Genomic DNA, 24,220 nt, shown 5'->3' with positions numbered 1-24,220 from the left:
CTCAACAAGATGTAAAATACATATAAGATTTTTTTTTTAAGATTATTGAAAACGGTGAAAATGAGACTGATGTACCATTATGGAACCAGTATGTCTCTGGCATAGGTCTGCCAACAACTTTTAAGTCAAATCTTGCTGTCTGCCCCTGTGCACATTTAAATGATGTAGGTTTCAGTACGAAAACTGGCTTATATAGTCTCTCTAGTTGTCCTTCATCGGTTTCTTCTAATCTGCGGGCAGGAGAACGAGAAGGAGAACTGCGGGCAGGAGACCGGCTTGGAGAGCGTGGAGAAATAGACCTGGAAGGAAAAGATAAGACATATGTGTATGACGTCATATAGCAGTGGGCTGACACAATAAACGGAGTTCAACTTTTGCTTTTAGCATAATTTATTTTAAAGAGGTTTTTCAATTTATCTGTGTGAGAAATTGTGACAAAAGTAATTTTTATTTGTAGTCAATTTTCTTGAGGTTTTTGACAGTAATTTGTATAGCTGAATAGTATGAGGACATACTACAGGCAGGGAAATTTTGGGGGTTTGGATATTGTACAGATATGGGTGTAATCCTGTGTACGTTTGTGCATGCGTGTGTATGTATATGGAGACAGAACACAGTACATGCCAACACTGGATTTTTTTCTGTCATAAAATACAGCTATTTCAAGGGTGGGGAGTAAGAGTTGCGCACAGTACTAAAACTCCCAAGTGCAGAAGAATTTTCTTCCAAAACATGAGTACTTTAAGAAATAAATATGGTTACTGACGTTGTAAATCTGATACTGTGGCTAGATATGCATGTGAATGATGGTACTCTGGGAACTGCATTGCTCATTAAGGCGGCAAATCAGATAAAGAGTTGGCACATAAATCAATATAAGCCATGAAAACAGCATTTAGAGTTTCTCTAGACGTATGCAAATGCCACTAACTTAAGCCGTTTAGCTGCTGTGTAATGCGTTTTTGGACTGTCTATCACAACAGACTGAGGTCTCATGAAATTTATATATTACTGTGTACCCACCTATATCTTCTCATAACTTCTGGTCCTGGCATATAACCTGGAGTTGCTGTGGGTGCAACTGGCTCAACGTAGAGTTTTGCTGAGCAAATGGCATTTCCTTTCATATTACTGGCAAAGACAGTATAAATTCCTTCATCTTCAGGTAAAACAACAGGCAAACGCAGACTGGCACTGCCGTCTTGCAGAAGTTCCATACGGTAGCGCTCTCCATGCCTTATGCGCTTACCATCTTTGTACCATGCAATCTGCATGGAAAGAAACAGTGGAATGCTATGTGAGCTTTCCTAAAGACAAAGATCCAGTAATGTTCCATGCATAGAACATATTACAACTTCCTATTTTTCAGCTGTTGCATCATCACAGCCTATGTATATATGTTAACATTAACATTTTTACTTAAAATAAGTGAGGCTAAATTAACATGTTTTCACAGTAGCCTGAAACATGAGTTTTGGAGCTAGAAGCAGATATAAATCCCATTTTGACAAACAGCAAAGTGACCTAGACCAGATTTGCTTTTGTGTTCCCTGCTTGTGTGAGCTAACTCAGATATACTCGGGAGCAAGACCAGTTTAACTGGTAAATCTCACCTACCTCTGAACTGGCTAACTAACACAACACTATTCTATTAAGGAAAGGAAAATTCAGCTTGATAGCAAAACAAAAGACTGGCTTTCCTTTAAGATTTGCTGTTTTCTATGCAGAATGTAGAATGACTGACAATGAGATGTTAAGACATTTTTCAAGTAGAGCACCAGATGGTTTTTTAAAGAGAGTAATGTCATACAGGTTTGGGGTACCTTCGGCAATGGATATCCAGTTGTCTTGCAATGGAAAGTAACTCCTGTCCCTTCAAAGGTTCTGTAATTCTTTAATCTTAAATCAAATCCTGCTTCTATAGCTTCAGATTGAGAAATATCAACCATCATCTCCTCTCCATCTTCTTCAAGAAGTTCATCTAAGGTGGTCTTAATAATTCTGAGTTCGATTTCCTTGATAAGTCTTTCTTCAAAAGAAGAAATGTGGAATTCCTGTACAGAAAAGCAAGACTATTAGTTCTGTGTGTCAGATAATGACCTTGTAAAGAAGTGATTTGTACTGGTAAAATGTTGGTGTATAAATTCAGTATGGAGTGGCACACATACCTCATCTTCTACAAAAGTTCTGACCATCACTGTATCTTTCGCCATTTTCTTCCTAATTAGGGCTTGTTCTTTTTCATATTCTTTTTCAAAGTCACCATATGAAATAGCTGGGGCTACCTCAGCCACTTTAGGTTCCTGTACATATGCAGTCACTTGAGTTTGGTACATCATTTCTTGTTGTGATTTTATGTAGGCTTCATAATCAGCTAAGAAATAAGAACACATTAATTTTGACAAGTTTTTGTGGTTTTCACTGGATTGAATAGAGAAAACAAGTACAAACTTATTTTACTGGTTTTGGTGATTCAAGCAGAGTTTCTGTCTGTTTAGCCAATAAAATACAAACAGCAATAAAATACAAAGACCGATGCCCTCAGATGAGCTTTATAAACAGGTAAAAGTTTCACTGCTATTTAGGTGTTCTAGTTTTCAAAGTGGAAGCGCTTGTAGAGTCTGTTTTACAATTTCTTCACTGTGGCTCTGTCTCCTGCAAACTTTCATGAGTTTTAACATGGACAATGGATTAAAAAAAAAAAGTTAGCTTCTTTCCCTGTAATAGAACTTGATTAGACCCCTTTCCCCACATCACTCTGAATGTCTTATGTTATGTAGACTGTTATGGACATCAACAGAATAAGGTTCCTATAGGTACACATTCCAGCAAAGAGTATAAGTCCTTCAAGAATCTGATGTCAAATTCTCTGCCTTGCAGAAACAGAGCCACCAGATCTCCCTTTATGTTTCTTGAATTGATCAAACTAAGCTGCAAAGAATTTTCAGCACAATTTAAAATATTTCTCCCATTTTAAAGTTAATTTTAAGAAATATTTTTCCCATTTCTTTAATCTACTATGTACCTTCTTCTAGTAAGGAGACCGTTGCAGAAGCTTCACCATGTTTATTACGAACAACAATAGTGTATTCTCCGGCATCGTCGGCAAAAGTCATGGAAATTTCAAGTTTGCATTCCCCGGTTTCTCTTTTGTAACTTACTTTGTATCTATAGAAAATATAAGTACAAGCTTTCTATAATTCTGATGAATATACTTTTTATTGAATTTGCTTTTAGTTATACAGTTAATTAGAATAACTCCTGACTTGTATAAGACAAAAAAAGAGGAACTTTTGCAGGCAATTCTCACTCAATGAATCTGCAGAACAGCACAGGAAAAGTTACCATGCTGAAACTAGAGTACAGGTCTACTTTCTTCCTGTTGTCACTAAAATAAATGAGATGTAAACAGCGGTACTGAAATATCAGAGATCTAGTTGTCAGACACAGTAAAATGGTATATGCTGTGTGCACATAGTTTATCTTAATATGGGTCATTACAGCATGATATATTTCAAGAATGCGATAAATATATTCTTTTTCCTCTGCTAGAAAGTGTGTTGCTTTCTATAGACAACATTTGCATAGACAAAATGCAAACATTGCACAGACAGGATAAAACAAATGCAAAACTTCTTCCTGATTTGTTTTTAAGGATATGCATAATTTCTCTTTTTACATTCTTTTGAATATTTGTATTTTAAAACTTAGAGGCCTTCTAAAGTTTCACATTAAGACATGATCCTAAGATTTTTCCATTTCAAAAATAAAGTTTCACAGAAATCAGTGATGTTATTTGGCTCAGCATCAGAAAGGGAATCAAAATCATGGCATTGCCAATTAAATATTCTTTAAAATTATGCTTAAATAGTTTTTGTGCATTGTATTCAAAGTACCTGTAGCCAGTCGTTAGAGGAACTCCACCTTTTTTCCAGTAGACATGTGGCTTTGGGTTGCCCCCTACTTGGCATTCAAAAATAATGCTCCCACCTTCAATTAATTTATGTACTATGGGTTTTCTTATGAAGAAAGGAGGCATGGGTTCTCCCATTACTTCCTCTGCTGCAGTAGAGACATCTTCCATTACAATGTCCTTTGTCTCCACATAGCTGAAACAAGATTCCAGTGCAGGTAAATGAGCTGATGTCTGAGGCTCTCATAAACAGAGTACAAGAAACTAATGACCACAATAGCAACAGTCTGTTTAGGAGAGTAACTTTACCGTTTCTCTTCTGTAACAGCCTTCTCAGAAATGGTTTCTCGAGTCTCAATTTCTTCTGAAACTGCAAGGCAAATATGATATAGTGGATTTTAAAATACTTTAATAGTTATTAAACAGTGAGTTTAGTTGACACAAAGAGAGAGAAGGTTAAGTAGTTAGTTGGCCCAGAGGGCCAGGTACTTCCACTGAGGAAGCAAGTTAAGAGCCTCCATCAGCCCTTAATTGCCCTTTTCCTCATGTTCTTACAGCCCTATTACCTAACAGCCCTGGAATGCAATTTAAGGAATATGTTCTACTTGGGAGCTGAGAAAATGTCTAAGTTACATTACAAGTAATATGCAGTTAACAAGTATATTTATCACTGCAGGAAGATTATAATTTTACCTTTCACATGTAAGTGGCAAGATGTGCTGACACTCCCCGCCTTATTGGTAGCAGTGCAGGTAAATCTTCCACTGTCTTCTGCAAAGGCTTCACGAATCACAAGGCGAGCAAGCCCTGCTTTGAAAGTGATCTGGAAGTCCATTGAGCTCTCAATCTTGTAGTCTTCCCTGTACCATGTCACAGTAGGCTGAGGATGACCAGATATATGGCACTCCAGAGTTACAGACTCACCTTCAGTCACAGTCTTATTTTTGAGGCCCTGTAGGACAAAAAAATAAGTATCACAGTCAGTATATATTTTCACTACTGAACAGATATTTAAATAACTAAAACCTATTTGAATGGAAAATTTAACATCTAATTCAAAACATTGTTCTGTTCAGCAGTGTATCCAGGAAAAAAGAGGCATTTTCCAAAGGGAAGTATTTGAGACTGGATTTGGGATCTCTGAACATTACTATTATTAACAAGAAAATGAAAAGGTAGGTGGATGTTTATGCAGATCATGGTGAGAAATTGTTTCACTGCAGCAAAGATCAATCTACTGTGTGACATAATTGTGAAGAATCACCCCTGTAACAGACATTCTGAATAGTTTGTATTAGAGATAAATTGTATGGCTGCGTAAGTTTAATAGAGTTAAAAGATTAAACAAAGTATTTTATAGAGTTAAAAAGATTAAACAAAGCCAAATTTTCATGGTCAGGTTTTCAAAGATAAAAGTTAAAATACAAAATGAGTGAAAACATAATGTAACTCCCCTAATCTACATATATATTACTTACTGAGACTAAGGTGGGTGGAGTAGCAGGGATTTCTGCAGGCACAGGAACTCTGGCAGTTTCTGTCACCTAGGTTGTATAAAGCACAGTTAATAAACACCTAACAAAGCCAAGGACATAACGAGCAGAATTTAGATAAGAAAATAAATCAGGTAAAGAGAACTCTTTGCTTGTCATAGGTAAATATTAGGTCCTTAGAAGGATTTGTGTGAAACAGCAAAGAGATAAAAGTTGGTGGAATGCTGCAAAAGTGGAAAATTGCAATGAGGAAACAGAAAAAAAAGTGAGGCTGTGCTATGTTGTTAAGATGAAAATCAACGTGATGGAAATTTGCTTAATAACATACCTTTGCTTCACCTTCTTTCCGCAACACCAAGTGTTCTTCCCGCACTCCTTCACCTTTAATGCTTATACCTGTCTCTTTCTTAGTCTCAACATCATAGCGACTTTTATAGGTCTCAGCAGCCTCTCCAAAGGGAAACTGTGGAGGGGCAACTGGCTCTGCTTTTATCCTGACTTCATGTGGCTTTAGCTGAGGTGGTTTCACGGGCTTGGTGATCTTTTGCACAGCAGAAGTGGCTGATAACTCTTTTTCCAGAGTAGCCATTGCAGATCCAGCTATTGAAACCTGGGGAACAGAAGAGTTACAGCTTTGTTGTTCTCTTGTTTTCAAAGGAGAGCAGATTGCATATGCACCAGTTGCTTCCTTAGTTACTTATTTGTCGACACTGCAAAAGCTATACATGCAAAAATTACTTCTAGTTTTAGATTGCAATAGTAGAATACCAGAGATACAATATACTTGTATTATTTTGGATGTGTCTAACATGCAAATATTTTCTCTTTTTTTATTTTAGAATTTGATCTTTAAATGGTCAAGAAGCTCTTGTTGCTCCTGCAACATGAGAAATGTCCTCTAAATTTATTCACTTGAGGCCTTAGCTTTCCATTTAATCTGATACTGCAATAAACAATACTACTGATTTCATAACCATCAGTGATTAAAATAACTGAAGATATTTCAAAATGTTACTGTAGGTGTAGTAACTTTGGAAAAACTTACATAAATCTTTAAAGAAAAAATATTTTAGGTAATTTTTATAATGTTTAATTACATTTGAGGGAAAAAACAGTTCTTTTTTAAAGTTCAGGTGAAGAAGGAAAGTATGCTTGAATGAGAAAATTAATTAAATGGGAACTTTTAATATTATGTGAAGGATTCAAACAGAAGAAAGGAAAAAATAACATTAAAAATGGATGGTGTCATATTATGCAGTCTGGATTTTTTCTGTTTCAAAAATTAGCTTCATATGTAGTAATCTGCAAGGAAGAAAGATGTTTCCAATGTGCTAGTGAACTGATGTACATAATAAGATTGAAGAGGGATACTTCTGCTCTTTAAAAACATACGTTGCATGACAAATGTTTACGATTTCACTGTATGACATGAAGTATCAAAGCTGCATCCTTAAGCAGATGATAAGCTTGTCTAAATAACTAATAATTACAAATCACATTTTAGCAGTTTGTGTGTCTGTTTTCAGCACTGCACAGAAACTACTATGGAGAGCATACAATTCTTTTATTTTTCTTCTTGGGAAAGCACCATACTGGAGTGGGAGCAAAAGCCAAATAGAATGGGTGACCTACTGGTTATAAATGAGCATGCTGTTCTTCTTGGATACAGCTTTCACTTCTTACCTACCTCATATGCATGATCTGGTTTGGGAACAGCAATTTTGGAGACTGTGAAGTGAGGGCTTGCCGTGCGGGGTCGCGGGTGTTCAACATGAATTGTTTTCTCAGTCATAGTTTCTGTTGCTCTTTTTATCTACACAAAGGAATGAAAAAGTTGTTCAGGATGTGATACTCTTCTCCAAACCGAAACAGATTTCACTGGGACATAGTTTTTGGAAAAGAATGTAATGTAAACTGATTCTAACCTCTGTTGATACATGAACGTCCTTCTTTTCAGCAGCTGAGATATGTTTCTCAGGAGGAACATAGACAGTTTTAACTTCTTTAGTGACAACATGACGTTCTGCTGGGGCCTCAGCAACACGGTCTGTTACAGTGTGGTCTTTATAGCCATATTCCAAAGTTTTCTGTTTTACATAAGCTTCATCTGCTTGTACTGGTTCCCAGGGTGATCGAACACGTGCCTGATCAACTGCTGCAACAACTGTAGCTACAGCTTCAGCCCTTTTTCCAGCTTCAGTCTACAGATAACATTGGCAGAATTTATAGAAATATTCATTATTGTATTAAAGGTGTGCATATCTCGCAAATACTTATAAATATAATGCTCAGTAAAGTATATTCCAGACAAAGAAAGAGTGCATAGATATACAAAAGTAATAATGTAAACATAAAATTTGTTCACCCATAAATGCACTTCAGAGTCAGAAGATTCCAATATAGACATATTTTTTTCTAAGCTCTATCTATACACATTCAGAACATATCTATGTTTGTGTGCTTCATACATATCAATATTTGTATGCAAGACCACTTTTACTACTTTATAGTCACATTTACAGCTACTTGTCTAAGAGTACAGCAGCTGTGTAAATGTGCACATAATTTTAAATTATGAGTCAGAGTGCTCATCAGCTCTATGTAACTGTTAGATGCTATTAAAAATGTAGAGAATGTCTAGCATTTGATGTGAATGTATTTAATAAGGAATATACCCATAAAAATTTTTACCACAGTCATATCTGTTAATTCAGTGCTAATCTATTTTAACTTATTTTACAAAAAAAAGGAGTTTTCTGAGAAATTGGAAATAATGCATTTGTATCAGGAATTTTATTTGTTTCTAATAACTGATAAATCCTGTCAACTTCTATGTTATCAGGGTCCAAATTTCTGCTCAGTCAGCCAACAGTAGGTAATAGGATGATTACTACCAGTGTTTATTGCTACTGTCATAACTGATCTGGATGTAGCAACAGAGCATATAAAAGGCATGCCTTGTAGATGGGAAAAAACCTAATAGATAATGATTTTTAAATCAGCATGAAATTATCACCTTAAACTAAAATAACTTAAGCAAGGCCAAAATGTTTACAGAGACTTTGTTTTATTACTAAAGTAGTTGTTTAGGTTACAGAGATCTCTTTTTCAGTATCATTGCTGATTTCAAAATAATTTTTTATATCAACTTGAATTTGGCTCTAAATTTACATCATCTAACAGGTAACTGTGATCTCTTAACAGTCTGACCTCTCTGAGAGAGTTTTATATGCTATGCTATTTTAATTATATATTATAAAAGTATTTTATGAATGTACCGTACTGTTTTTAACAAAGTAGGTAGATAGACTTTAAATAAAACCTGTTGGCAACTACAGGTTCCACATATAAGAGTTCCTGGCTATGTTATAATAGAAAAGCTTTTCTGCTGTGGGAATGCTACTGGAACAAAGCAGTGTCAACAAGTGTCTGATTGTCAGAAGTAATATACTAGACAGACTTGAATGGATGTTAAAGTTTCTATTGTACAATGAACAATACAATTCAAACCTTAATAGAGAGAGGTTGTTCCTTCTGACAACCATAAAACTGCAAGGAATCATCTTGCAGAAAAAACGATTGCAGAGTCAAAAATTTGAACAAACAAACATTACTTGAAAGTCATTGGTAGGAAGCAGGCTTTCACAGAGAAATCCGACTGCAGTCTTAAAAGGGGCATTTCCTAACAGGGTGAGACGTAAACCTCTTTATCACGAGAAACCAAATCACGCTGACTCTGTTACTTGATAATCATCCCCCTTAATGTATATGTTATCGGGAATTAATTTGAGAGTGTGCTATTGCATCCAAGTAGCTCTTAAAAGGTGAGGTTTGCAGATAAAACAAATTGTAACAGTGCATTCCACATCTGCAACAGCTGTATTCACCTGATCATAAGATAGATGAATTTGTTCTTGCTTGGCTGTAATTTCTTCTCTAGTTCTGGACACTGTGACTGGTGCTTTGGGTTTATCAGTGGCAATTACTTTCGGAACTACAGTAGTTTTCTTGGCTTCCTTTTTAATCTAATTATTATAGCAGAAATAAAAATTTCAGTTACATATGATCTTGAAAGATATTTGAACAATGGGAAAGCATTTTGGAATGGGAAAAGGGAAGGAGAATTAAGGGGTTAGATCCTGGTGCACTGCACACAGCTCTGTATTATATGTATACTGATAAGTATTGTTACTTTCTGACACCTATTTAAATAAAAGTAATGATTTTTAAAAAAAGTTAAAATGCATTTCAGGAGTCAGTCCATTCCAAAGGTCAGTCAGAAAAGAATTATGGGCATCCTATTAATGGAAAGAGTTAGGAGAGAAAGATAGAGGTGGAATAATATAGTCTAATAAACAGTAGTTCTAAAAGTTTGTAAGTGGAATAAATCTTAGAAAAAATGAACTACAAATGTATAGTTAGTATTTTTTTGAGGGACACATAATGTTTGTAGAGAAGAGAGGATAAAAACCCAAATATGGTTGTAACAGTTCTATTCACCTTTTCATGGCTTATGCTCACTTGTTCTTGTTTGGTAGAAATTTCTTCTTTACTTTTTGTTATTATGACTGGTGGTTGAGGTTTATCAGTGGTAATTACTACCTTAGGTACAGAAGGTTTCATATCTTCCTTTCTTATCTAGTTTTTATGGTAAAGAAAAATAATTGTAATCAATTACGCCTGTTGTCAAAATCACACAGCTTTTCAGGAAAGTGGGATAAGGTTTCAGAACGTGTATCAATAAGAGAAAAACATCACCTGAGAAAAGGAATAATTCCTTTGTACAGACCAAGTTATAGTTTATACGCCAGCTGAACAAAGTGCAAAGTCATTAACATATTGCATTAATCTGTGTGTAAATTAGAGAAGAATCTTCCCACTTCCTAGTTGTGATATATCATTGTCATGTTTTGTAAAAACCATTTGTATAAAAATGAGTGTTACTGACTTAATCTTTACTCCCATCAGTAGATGGAACCACTTCATTGGTTACCCCAACAAACAATGGTTCTACATGATGTAGCAGGTACATTCCAGTCCTCACACAAATATGAACTTCATTAAATCAAACTCCACGCATAAATATCATATCGTGAGAGATAACCTTTACAATTTATCTTCAGAAATCTACCTTCAGATAAAAAGCAAAGGTCATTAAGCATCTGATGAAATTCTGAGTACCCTGGCAATAAAAGCCATAATGCTCAAAAGATCTGTAGGAAGGGCAGCTGTAAACAGAGCCACTATGAGGTCAGTGTAACTGGACTTGCAGTGCTGGGCCTATATCAGGAATACATTCCTTTATAAAGTTTTCATTTTGTAGTCTTCTCTTCATGAAGAAGCAGAGCAAATATACGTAGCATGAAGAATGAGGTTTTATAAATTTATTGGAGTATAACAATTAGTTAAACATCTGTAACATTTATTTACCTTTTCATGAGCAATGTGCACTTGTTCGTGTCTGGTAGATATTTCTTCTCTAGCTCTTGATATTCTTTCTTGCTCTTTGGCTTTGTCTGTGGCAATTATTACTCTGGGTACTGGAGTTTTCTCTCCTTTTCTTACCTGCATGTTTACAAATAAAGAAGTTTGAATGATATGTTGATTAAAAATATAAGGTATGCGGATTTTTATACATTTGGAAAAGAGTATACAAAAAAAGGGAGGAAAAATGTCAAACTCTGGATTTCAAAATCATCTTGTCTGGAAACGACAACAACAATATAAACAGACTTTTTATAAAATGTATATACAGTGAGCATAAAAATAATAAAACTTTCCACAAATGCTTGCTTTGCTATTGAATGCAGCAATAAAAAAATTGGATCAGAGAAAAACTGTCCTGCATCATAATCAGTTTGAGAAAGTGTAGGATATTAAAAACAAGTTTTAGGCAAAGTTTTACTTTGCCAAGTTCTTCAGATGTAACCTGCACATAAACACATAATTTTTTGCCCAGGTCTATTTCTGGTTTTCTGTACTTTAAAGGTAGGTTAAACTTTCTTCCTCATGCATTTAGCAAGAATGCAAATGTAACATTTCTCTATAAAAGCTGGTCTTCCATTAAATCACATTTGTTTGATAAAACACATGCTAAAATAGTCTGAATCCCATTCACTCATCAATATTTTCAAAATTTATTTTAATGCAGAATGAGTTTTTCCTCCTTTTTCTGACCCACTGTGTTGCCAACAAACAGAGCAAGCTACAAATGGCAAGCTTAGAAACAAAATCAGAAAAAAAAAAATTTGAAAATTTAAGAGATATTTCCTACATGTCAGTTCCTTAAATGATTTAGAATACTATCTAGTAAATCACCATGCAATAGATAAAAAAATAGATCTTTTTCTAAGTTAATGTTTTGCAAGTTTATCTATCACATTCTTAGGTATTAATAATGGAAGTGAAATAAAAAAGGAAAGATGGTTATCATCAAGGAGAAATAGAAGAATGATAGCAATGTAAACTAGAAGAGTGAACATATATATAAAGGAAAATAATATTACGGTACATCATTTGTCTTGTTCATAGGCTTGTCTTTTTGATGAGATACTAGATTTTTGAACAAGGTAGGATATGACAATCATAGATAACATCTGTATTCACCTTTTCATGAGAGATGTGCCTTTGTTCTTGTGAAGTAATTCCTTCTCTAGTTCTCGATATTACTGTTTGTTTTGTGGCTTTATCACTGGTAACTACTACTGTTGCCTCCTTTCTCATCTGATTTTCACAGCAACAAATTAAAAAAAAAAATACAAAGCCTTAAAATTCATTTTAACAAATTGATCATCAAAAGAAGAGGAGAAGGAAAAATAGAGAGGAATGCAAGTGAAGGGAAAATACTAAGGGAGAATTATTTTATTCCTAGTGAGGAAATTATAAAGAACATATTAGAGGAAAAACTTCATCAGTGTAGGAATAATGTTAGATAATAAATGACAAGGGAGAATGCAGGATCACTTTCATAGAAGGCATTCTTAAACTTAAAAACAGTTTAAGAATAATTAGTTCAGTCCTGCTATGATGGAAAGCAATGCAGTAAGTGATCCACGAGCACTCCTTTACAGTCCAGATGCTCTATATGAGTATGCATGCTTTTGTGGTGCACTGGGTAATATCTTGTTAATGCCTCACAGTGAATCATGCCTTGTTTGCCTGTGGGATGAAGAGATAAAGGACAAATCATAGAATGTCTGTGCTCTATTTCTACCTGCTCCTGAACAGGTTGAACATGGACTGCAGTCATTGCTGTCCTTTTAGCAGTTTGCTCTACAACACCTGGAGCTGGTTCTCTCACCATGGCTTGATCCACAGCAGCAACAACCGTAGCAACAGCTGCTGTTTTTTCACTGTCCTTTCTCACCTATATTAGTCACATGAAAAGACATTTTTCATGTTTTACATACATACAGTAGAAGCACAAAACAAGTACAGAGACAGAATGTTGCAAAGCAGCATTTAAATATTTGCAGCAGAACTCTCTCAAGAGCAGATACACATATTTATACACAGCTACTTGGGTTCCATTTAGCAGCTCTATTCAGCACTGGCGAGTCCACACATAGAGCAAAACCAAAGCTCTTTCCAAAAATAGACTTTACCTCTCTAGCACCAGCCGCAACCTCACCAGCAGCAGCACCACTAATCGTAACTTGTTCTTGGACCCCATATCTCCCCTCCCATCTTTCTTCAGTTCTTATTTCAGCAGCGCTTGTAGATACTCTTGTTTCCTTCATCTGGGCTTCTGTGGTTACAGCATATCCTTCCTGCTTCCATGGAGGAAGGACTTCAGCCCCAGCTGTTGTCACTACATGTGTTTTACGGATCGGAGAAGGAGATTTCACTGGTCTAATAGGTGAGGTGGAGATTCTTCCAGCAGGAGAAACAGACCTAATGAAAAAATAAAGTATTAATATAATTAATGTAGCATTCATACAACAACAACTATATAAACAACTTCAGCCTGAACTTGAATTCACTCCCGATTTAGGGTATCTTCAGCACTTTGTAGATTTTTAAAAAGTTTTTGAGGTGTTCTACTTGTAAATTACACTTACCTGTTTTTAACATTATGCCTAATGTGTGTTTTTGTCATCTTTGTCGTAGCTTAGTTAGATTTCCAAAAAGAAATAAGGGCAAATGTCAAAGGGCATTTCACTCAAGTACATACATTTAAAATATAAAAATACATCATTAGTTTCAATTGCTCTATCTTAATTTTCTTAACAGGAGTAACACAAAAGGCTTACAGGCTGTGACTATTACATATTATATTTGTAGTCCAGTCTCTGTAGAGACACAAAATGATTAGTGTAACTACTCTTTGTAAAAATACTCTGTGGCAGCCACCTAGCAACAACACAACTGTATCTACTGCTACACCACATCTCATTTACATGTGTCGTCCATACATGTGTTCAGACTCCAGGCAAGCTTCTAATCAGGGCTATATTTTTTCCCCATGCTTACATTTACAAATATCAGCCACAATAATTGGTGGCCACTTGGGAATGCTAGTTTCTAAATTCTGATATTCCAAAAATTCAATCCCAGTCCCAGCAGATAGTTTTAAAGCATTTTTCAAAATGCTTTAACAGGCTTTCTAACTTAGATTTTCTTTGACAGGAAATTTTTTATTGTGCATTTCCCAGATAACATTAACAGATTGCAGCAGTAGGGGGCATCAGCATCATATTATTTTTTATATTTATTTTCTAACGTGTTGTATGTCTAGAAGTGGTTTGACTATCAGAGTACAAACTTCTAGTTCTATATGCACTCTAGATGGCACTGTTGAATTATTCTTTCATCTATGTAGTTAGTTATTGCTAGTTACTATCAATACATTTCTTCCTGCCCTTGCAAGTTATTCTCCATGAGGCAAAATTCACCAGCATACCTAGCTCTGGCAATTTAAATGGGTCTCTTCTGAGTGCTCAGCTTGGAGATGTTCCTTCCAAGACACTAGTGCTTCACGATGCTGAAACTGCAGGACTTCCAAAGCAATTTTCTCTTTACCTGCCTCTCAGCACAGACCTCCTGGGGTCTACCAGATCATGAGTCCTGCTCTTCAAATCACTCACTTTCCATCTCAAGACCCTTTATGCCGCAAAGCTAGCCTTCATTTTTCCATAAGCACAATTACACTTTGCCTACCTTCAAATTATTATTTCTGCAGTCATTACCAGCATACACATAGAACGTGTGTTTGCATTTTTTGACAAATCCTTCCATTCTGTTTGCCCTCATCAGAGTGTCATTGCTCTTATCTCTGTTCATCTAAAATAATCAAGGGCCAACTGCCCTATTGTTTTCTTCTCTTTCATCATGAACTTGGAGATTTGAGTGCTACTTTAGCTGTATGTAGAGCAATCAAATGGGATTTATTCTCTAAAGGATTTTCTTCCATATGGGATAGTAAATTTACATAAGAGGCATGCACTTCTGCAGCAGTGGCAAATATAGCACGTTATAGCTCACAATCAGAATATACTTGATCAGTATTAAGTCAGTGCATTCTTCCATCTTATACTATGCTCTTGTTCTACAGCATTACTGCCACATGTGAAAGTGATTCAAAAAGCGATCTTGTTTGAAAGAATAGTAAGTTTACCTTACTGGTGAGGGTGTTGGTGCTCTGACATGTCTTACAGGTGATGGTGATTGTCTAACAGGTGATGGTGATTGCTGTCGTGCCATTTGTGCTTTTGCAGCAATTATCGGTGGGGTTGGTGATTTTGATGTAGGTCTAGGAGGCATTCGTGGAGGTGCCTTGTGTGGGAGCTGTTGGGCTGTTGCACCTTCTACAACCATTTCAACACTTGTAAGTGATCTGGCATCAAAGTGGGTTTCAATCTTCTACAACGAAATCAAGAAAACAAGTCTGAGATACTGTAGAAGCAGTCATCCACATTTTAGCTTTACCTGCTTTGGTTTTGAAAAATATACCTTTTCAATTCTGGCTTGTCTTGTTTCGGAAATCTGAGCAGTCGAAACAATTGTCTTTGTCTTTTTAGCAGGAACGGCTTCTTCCTCACCTTTTGGAAGAGAAAACATGGTCAGGAGAATTGCATATGGCAAGAAGAAATAAGCAGTTGCAGAACTAAATGAATGGTCAATTCCAATTATATACAAGTGTATATAAACAACAGAGAAATAGTTAAGCAACCATCTGTTTTTCCTGCAGTATCTATAGACAGATAATTGGGAAAACAGTTTAAATAATATTTCTGCATTACTATGTCATTAGAAAGCAACCAAAACAAAACACATTTATTGTAGGTTCTTCAGAATCAGTCCTGGATCTCAAATGACTACAGAGCCTGCAAGCCTGACTGAGGTGAAATCCAAGCAAGACTGCTCTGGGTAGAATGATTCACTGCTACAATTCTCCTCTAAGAACTGTCTGCATCCTTACCAGGGTCATTTACAAGACCATGTACAGTTATGCAGTTTAATATATGGATTCTATCAAAGCCAACTTACAAATACAACTTTGAGAAATCTACAGAAAGAAATGAGAACAACTGAAAGTATTCTGCTTTTTTCTGTCTACTGTATCCTCAGTTTAAAGACAACCCACTCTGCAGAAAAGGTCCTTTTAAAGTCTCAGACAAAAATCTTTGGCAAATTTCACCAATGATGCTGCTTTTTCCCAGCAAGTTAATAAGTCTTGAGAAAGAAGTTATAAATGAACTTATAACTTTGATGAAGTGGTGCATATTACATTACAACAATGAATGCTCTCTTATTTTCATGGCTTGCAACTTCAACTCCATTACCTTGAATTAGCAATTCAGCTGTTGAAGTAGCACGTCCCACATTATTCGTGGCATTTACTGAATAGGTACCGGAGTCTTCAGGATATGCTTCTGCAATTATTAAGCTGTAAAGGTCTCCTTCTTGTAAAATTTGAAAATCGGGGGAGCTTTGGATTTCTACTCCATCCCGATAGAACTTCACCACAGGTGTAGGGATTCCAGTCACTCTCACGTCAAGCCGAACTTGACTTCCCTGCCTTGCAGTCATGCTCTGTAGTCGTTGTGAGAAGTTTGGTGGTGCTGTTCCAGCTGCAGATTTATTGATGAAATAAATAGAAAAACAATAACTTCTGTTAAAAAGAACTGTAAGGCTAGATATTATAATTACTAGAAGTGCACAAGGTCAATTTCTCCTTCACATGCTACTGACAGATCATACTACCTTCTCAAACATTCAAAACATTAAGAGTTGATTTGCCAGAATGCAAACAACCTTAACTTTCTTTCATGTGTTTAAAATTTCTGATATTTCTGATTATGCCCATGATTGCAAATGTTTCTAGAATTAGAGATACATTGATTATAACCATAGGTAGTAAGCACAGTCTCTTGGGTATGGCTCTTTATGTCAGTTATTCTGTTAAGTATCATTCATATTATTAAATATTAAGGGCTCCATCCTGCTGAACTTTATCCTTTCTTTTATGCATAGTTTGAATGTAGCCAGTGTGACAGATCATGTGAGCAGAAGTATACAGGGCTAAGACAGAAGTTTGTAATTTTGATTAAGAGTTTATAAGACCAAGATTAAACTTTATAAACTTAAGGTGTAAACAACACTGTTAGAAGTTACGGCTGAGAATATATACTGAATTCTAGACTGCTTTAGGAGAAGGAATTTGGTTTGCTATTTCTTTGCTGACCATATACTTCAATCCAAACTTTTTTCATTAGCTCTTTCTCACACGGCTAGCAGAGAGAGGTGCCTTTCTTTAGTTGCTTGATACCTGTGACAAGTAGCTCAGCAGTACTAGTTGCTTGCCCAGATCCATTGGTGGCTTGTACAGTGTATCTGCCACTGTTTGCTTCTGTCACGGTGGGGATCACCAGTTTAGCGCGGCCATCACTAAACGAGATCTGCACACCGGGCAGAGTTGCAGCAGAGAGAACCTGGCCATCCCGATACCAGCTCACCTCAGGAACTGGGAAACCTAAAGAAAAAGGAAGACAAAAAGAGATTAAGATGCTATGAAATGCCAGATAGCCAAAATTACCATAATACTCACTCACGTATACACACTTACAGTAGAGTGTAATGACATAGGCACAGACCTATGATTATATGTTCACTGACACAGTGGTAAAGGACTTTCTTTTTAGAAAGGTCTTTAAAATACAGAGAGCAATAGGACAACTGCAATGCTACTGCATTTAGGAAATCACTTGAATAATGAGTGGACTGTAGTGTTGGGCAATCCTGTTGAGGAATAAAAATTCATCAAAATTATGAGGGGGATGAATTGATGCATGTAAGGAGGTTTTTTTATTTATTTGCTAGTATCTAAGTGGTACTGCTTATTGCTAGTTTTTAGATTCCTAATGGAAGTTCTCTTCCAGTGTTCTACTCAGCCAACTTTATTGAGCAACTAAAAAACATTTGACAAACAGGTAAAATTTTTATATGAGCCACACGAGGAGAACAACTAATTTAAGGAGACAGTTCCAGCTCAAAGTCTTTTTTGTAGTCCTAGAACACCATTTCTCCAAAATGAAAACCCCTGCCAATTTACTTGATGTACTTCTCCTCTCAAGCCAAATCACCAATTGCACTGCACAGGGGCTCAGGAACGAGATCTGGGACTAGGCTTACTACGGCTGCTCTAATTTTCCCAGTTCCACTCTGTGGTTTGGAAAACTTCAGGACCACAGAATTCTGCCTCCTTTCTAGAGTATCCCTCCTATAAACTCATTTAATTATGTGGGGTTTTAATGTGCCAGGAATATGACTGTGTGAGACTAAAATGAAAGAGAAGCTGAGATATGTAGCTGAAGCTTTTACTGGTTGTCTGTAGTGACACCAGACTTGCTTAAGTTTTAAATTTTACTCGTAGTTGAAAGACTTATTTTTAGATATATGTAAAATAGAAACACACACACACAGAAAGAGAACGTGGCCAGTTTTAGAGAGGATTAGAAATCAAAAGGGTAAAAGTACATTTCAGCATTGTTAATTTCACAGCTGGCAATTATCAAACAGCCCTGATGGGGCTGGTATAATTCAATTTTGTACTACTGGTATAGGACAACTTGGGCATTATCACCAAAAAGATAGTGTATCCAGCAGATCCCACTGATTTCTTCCAGAGCTATGCATCTTCAACATTTGTGCAAATGGTTTCCAAAATGTGTGAAGCATGGCAAGCAAAAATCATGTTGTCAAAAGTGAATTTCTTGAAACATTGCCAAAATGTTTTATTTTCTCAGTGCAGCATCGTATGATGGTTCACAAACCTGGGGCTTGTGTGGTAGGTTGAAAAAGGCCTGCATTTAAAAAAATTGAGTCTATTTTGATAACTCAAACCAATATGTTCGAGGGATCCAAAAATAGCAGCCATTTTGAAAATCTGAGCGCAAATTCATATTAAAAGAAACTCAACTTCACAAATTTACTAGCACTCTTCTAGTCCCTTGCCACAGCGCTGGGGATTAAAAGGTAAGATCTGCCTCAGATTATAGATATTTTTGCCTGGACTATATGGAGTAGGGACTTACTTTTATATGTGCCAAATTACACTATGATTTCAATATTAATTATTAGGACATTCATTTTCATTTTAAAACTGTCCTTGAGTTTTTTTGAGCTTTATTGCCAACAAGAAGAAAATGAACCTGAAGTGCCTCAACTTCACTGCTTAAATAATTTAATTCAATGAGATTGCCCTGACAATGATGTGAGAGAAACTGTCAGCCTGTGTACAATCTATGTGCTGCTTTCAACAATATGCAGTGTAAAGGCTAGCTTGCATTAGGTAATACCTGAAAATACCAGTTCAAAGAAAGTTAAGCAGAGTACAGGTTAGTTCTTTATGAACAAATTCAATATTTGATCAGTACTGTGGAGACATGAGGATGGGCACCGTTCTAATGCCAGCAGCATGGCAGACTTTATTGACAGTGACATGCTGTCTCATGTTTCCTCAGTCATGCCGACCCAGTAGGGCTCCCCCTGTGATGATGTCCTAGCTGTTCTGGCATTTACTGCTTTTAATCACAGGGCTTGTGTGTTCTGCACTTTCTGAGCACAGGGGGAGGTACTGGCTATTTTTGTCTGATACCAAACCTTTGTAATGTGGCACTTAATTCACAGTCTGATACACCAGTACAATTCATTTGTTCTAGTTTACAGACTGCAACATTGCTTCTCAGGTGGTTGCTAAGCTCTTTTTGGTACTCTTAGATTAGCTGGGCTCTTCATGTCCAAATTGTAGCTCTGTATTAATACTTGACTTGTACACACAAGGGCAGTGTTATCAGAGATAAACAGAAAGTCTGAATTTCAAATTCACAATAATTCATGACAGATAGAAAGTGCGGACAATGTTGCAGAATAAAGCTATATGTAGTCCATTATTAATTAGTTCAAGAAATAAAACTTTCGTAATTTTTATGCTTTAGAAAAACTGAATGCCAAGCCACTGTCAGATCCGTCTATCTTGGTGGATGCTTTTGGGGCAGGAAAGATATTCCAGAATCCCACAATGTGAATAAAAGCTAACAAAAGGAGATTTTCTCAAATGATATTTGCAACTAAAATACAAGTATGATATATGCTATTAGAAAAACTCCTGTATCTTTTCTTAGTAAGAAATCAAGTTCCCCTCCCAAGTACTCCATGATATCACACAAATGAAAATAGCCAAAATCACGCATTGAGCCATAATATTAGCATCCTAACTTGTTCTGATGATATATTTATTTATTCATTATAATAAGTATTGTAATCATCAGTGGAAAGAAACTTTTCACAGAAAATTTATGGTGTACAGACAACAAGAGAAGGTCAGGGCAATTAACTGAAGAGTAGAGGGCCAAATAACAGAGTAAGGCATGAAAAAATATCTTGTATGTAGACTACGGGACATGTTCAAACACTTTGTGTCAACCTTGTGTGAGCCAGTGTTACCCAAAGGGACGAAGGGATGAACCACAGTGGACCATAGATGTCAGAGATCTTTATAGTTGGACAGATCATGCGTTTGCACCTGTCACAGAGCATCTGGGTAGTGTTTTACGGTATGTGGATCATCACATTGCTAATGCCTGTAAGACAATATAGCTCAATCAGCAGGAACACGTGTCATTTTTCCTTAGTCACTGCCAAGGTCAGAGGCACTCTTAGAACAGGGTGTTGGTTATCTGGTATAATTATCTCAGGGGTTTGCATGGGATTTTGCACAAGACAGGGTGTTTTAATAGTGTGTAGACTGGCAAAATGAAGTATCTTTTAAAATTATGTGGCATCTTTAAATTGCATCAACACCTTAAATTATATTAATCCAGCCTTGTACTAACATCATGATCACCAACACATCTACTGTCTCACAAACTAGGTTTTTCTATCCTTTTCAGTGGCCATGTCAATGAAGAAGTAGCGTTTGCCTTGCCTTATGTACCTTGACTTCTCGTTCTGTCTGATCATCATCCAAACAGGATTACTCTCTCTGCACCCATATGAAGTTCCCTTATTAGCTCAGTATGCATTTTCATGTATATACTTTTAATGCTATTTCCCCCCAGTTTTGATGGTTCTAACGTAGATGAGTATTGGACACCAGTCTCATTGGCAGGATGATCGGCTATTGCCTGGGAAGCCTTGTATCTTTATGCAGTATGTTTGTAGATATCTGACAGCACCTCACGGTGCTGATCAATATCATATGAGGTGGATATATATTCACATTTCAGCACTGATAATTACTCATTCAGATCAGATTATGATCTACAAAAAGTGTTATCGTTGGTCTTAGCATAAACGTTACCAAAAATAATAATGAAAAGTAAGTCTTGCAAGAATGAATCAAAATCTTACCACTAATATGAGCCTCAAAGGTTGCGGCACTACCCTCCAATGCCACAACACTTTGTAATGGCTGCGTAAATGTTGGTGCTTTTGTCGTCATCTTTACAGGCACTCTGAAAGCAACAAAACCATAATTAGATATTCAAGGCAAAATTGTTATTATACACACATTCTTCTTGCTAGATTTTAGGAATATTTGTAATTAATTTAATAATTTACTCTTCTCAGTTTTAAATCACATTGACCTGGTGAAAAGTAGGTTTTTTAAAAGTTGTATAGCAAATTACTCTTAGGGCACACTTGTCTGAGTTGGATGTGAAACTGTTCTATTTAGTGAAGCTGTGATTTGGCATTACAAGTATGCAGCAGGAGACAAAGCTCTGCTTGACTCATTGCATGACCTTGTGCAGGTCAACTAGCCTCTATTTGTTCATTAGTCTCTTTTGTCTAAAGAGAAAATAATGTCCATGTAAAATTTTTTTAAAATTATTTGAAAATGCTTTGTTAGTACAAAGTATTTTCATTCTCCAATAGGAAGGCAACTAGGTCACTAAGTAGCAACTGAAAAAAATGTGAAGGTCTACAATCTATTTGGCTTTTAAAAATAAAAAAAAAATGCCAGGAGGGTCTCTTTTAACAGCAGTCTGTTATTAATGAATAATTTCATTTTACACAGAAGCATATTGGCATTAAAGATGCAGATAAAATTCTACTCTTTCTTAGAGAGTATCTCAGTGGAATTTTGAATATGGGAAGACAGCCACCTTCGAAATGTGAGCTCAGATATAAGGTAGCCACTGACACTGATGGTTTGAACAACTGCAGATCCATGTGAAATCTGAAAGAAAAATAGTTTGCTTTCTCTTCCTATGCCACAAGATTCTACTTTTAAATAGCACACTGCCACTAGAAAAGCTTCTGTATCAGCAGTATTTTATATTTGCATGAACATGTTTATTCACTGATGTTGAATTGTGCATGTTTTTAAAATGTAGCTAGTATCTTCTTAATAGTATCATACATCTATTAAAGTTACAATTTTTCTCATTAGAAAATTCCCTTGAGAGCATTTCATTTCTTACTAAACAAGGATTAACCCCATAGTCTTTCAAGTCAATCTCACTCAAATATTTACTGTTGTTTACTCTGGCTTTTGTGTCTGATTTTGTGACAGTCCCAGGCTTAACTTAAAAGTTAATGAGAAAGTGAAGTTTCACTATGAGCCAAATCTATGCTATCTTTCACAGGGTGAAAATTCTTCGTGGCATGAGTCCCTTCATCAAAATCAGTGCCCGATGCCTACATACAATAAGAGCATAAGGGCAGAACTGGATACTGTATTGGGATCTTGTGCTGCTTTTTATTGCCTTTACTGGTTATCTGGGTACTTGTTCCATCTTGACAGAGGAACAGCCTTTTATCAAAACTTTTCAGCTTCAGGGGTGGGGGGAAATGAGTTCAAATCAGAAAAAAATGACCCACATTTCATCCTCACACAACACTAGTTTTCTGAAAGGAAGATGAAGACACATCTGTCACAGGTAATTCACTAAGATCTACTTCAGCTATAACTATGTTTTGAAGCTCATCTAAAATATATGGAAATAATCTTACAATATAACTAAACATTATGAAAGCTTATATATATATATATATGTAATTTCCTGACTCTACAATAGATTGGAAGTCATTTAATTAAGTGGAATTCTCACTGAGTTCACACAAAGTTTATATATTTCATTGTCTAGGTAAATTTCGGTGTCGAAGATCTGATCTTATAAGGCTTTTTGTATAATTAGAATTGAAAGTATGCATCTGAAATGTCATGTTCCAGAAATAACCTTCCCAGCTATGAATGACAGCAGACAAGTGTTCCAGAGCTGCCATGTAATTGATACCTTAGCAGTTGATTCCCTTAAAAAGTCATCAGTGCTTAGCTGATACCATATGCATTTTATCAGAGCTATTCTTGGAGCTTCTCAGTTTATCTCTCAGTAGCATAACCTTGAACACTCCCAACAGAAAGGAGTTTTTAAGTTAAGCAGATGTTCCCATGCACTTTTCAAATCTTAATTTATATATTCTTTAACAATAAATACACTGGAAAAACTTTTTGCTGAGTGTTATCAAAACTTACTCCCAGAAATTTAAGACATAATCTTTCCAGAGAATTTAAGTGCTCCATATCTATACTCTGAAAACTATACCCCCCTGTGAGTACATTTATACATAATAGATCATATCAGGATTACTAATGACTGATAAAATACCCATTACACTAGCAGAAACATGCTACTAACCTGATCTCTCAAAGTGCCTGTAAGAGTGGGCTAAGCCCAACGAAATCTTCTTGAACGACGTCCTTATCCAGAGTAAGATTTTTTTAGACAATCCCAGCATGAGAATTGTAGAGCCTCTAATCTTAAAAACAAAACTACACAGTCTTGACAGTGTAGTTTTGTTTTTTTGCAATCCCTACACCCGAGGCGAGGCGGGGAATGCACGACTGCTCAGAAGCGCTAACATAGTTGTTTTGCTTTATATACCCCAGCTCTGCTGACAGGTCTGCCTCATCATGTCAGTGCCAGTTCTGATTGGTTTCCTGAAAGAAAGTATCTTGTGAGAGGGGATCCACTCTGTGTAACCATACACCACCTCTTGGTTTGACTGACATCACTAATTTTGGAAGCACAAAAGAGAATGACTGAGGAAACATCATCTGTTCCAAAGATTTTGATTTATAATTCAATTTCATTTATAATGTGCAGTTTACAAGCCATTGCAAATTTCCTAAGTCATAAGCACAGGACGAAGAAAGTAATAAAAAAGTTTCAGCAGAGGATACAGACAAGTCAGAAGTAGTCATATCAGTGAGATTCAGCCTTACTTTCTTGCATTATAAAACATCTAAGAAGCTACCAAATGCATCTGTCAATCACCAGACTAAGTAAGCTGAGCTCAGACATGTGGC

General features: G+C 36.1%; 1 protein-coding gene across 1 annotated transcript in view; it reads right to left on the bottom strand.

Annotated features, from left to right (window-relative positions):
• Positions 1–23,858, bottom strand: part of TTN (titin) — a 242,473-nt gene extending 218,615 nt beyond the window's left edge. The window contains 24 exon segments of the mRNA XM_075756546.1: positions 76–299; positions 1,024–1,268; positions 1,824–2,054; positions 2,169–2,374; positions 3,026–3,168; positions 3,897–4,109; positions 4,223–4,283; positions 4,607–4,865; positions 5,392–5,457; positions 5,735–6,016; positions 7,094–7,219; positions 7,332–7,607; positions 9,294–9,431; positions 9,907–10,044; positions 10,837–10,971; positions 12,013–12,129; positions 12,620–12,772; positions 13,011–13,299; positions 15,023–15,267; positions 15,358–15,446; positions 16,191–16,478; positions 17,177–17,380; positions 21,259–21,362; positions 23,550–23,858. Coding sequence (XP_075612661.1) covers positions 76–299; positions 1,024–1,268; positions 1,824–2,054; positions 2,169–2,374; positions 3,026–3,168; positions 3,897–4,109; positions 4,223–4,283; positions 4,607–4,865; positions 5,392–5,457; positions 5,735–6,016; positions 7,094–7,219; positions 7,332–7,607; positions 9,294–9,431; positions 9,907–10,044; positions 10,837–10,971; positions 12,013–12,129; positions 12,620–12,772; positions 13,011–13,299; positions 15,023–15,267; positions 15,358–15,446; positions 16,191–16,478; positions 17,177–17,380; positions 21,259–21,349 — 4,219 coding nt within the window. The 5' untranslated portion in view covers positions 21,350–21,362; positions 23,550–23,858.
• Between the last annotated feature and the right edge of the window lie 362 nt (positions 23,859–24,220).

This window comes from Balearica regulorum, chromosome 6 (genome assembly GCF_011004875.1).
Source record: "Balearica regulorum gibbericeps isolate bBalReg1 chromosome 6, bBalReg1.pri, whole genome shotgun sequence".
NCBI lineage: Eukaryota > Metazoa > Chordata > Aves > Gruiformes > Gruidae > Balearica > Balearica regulorum.
Note: the sequence above shows the minus strand (reverse complement) of the source record. Positions and strands in the feature narration are given on the sequence as shown.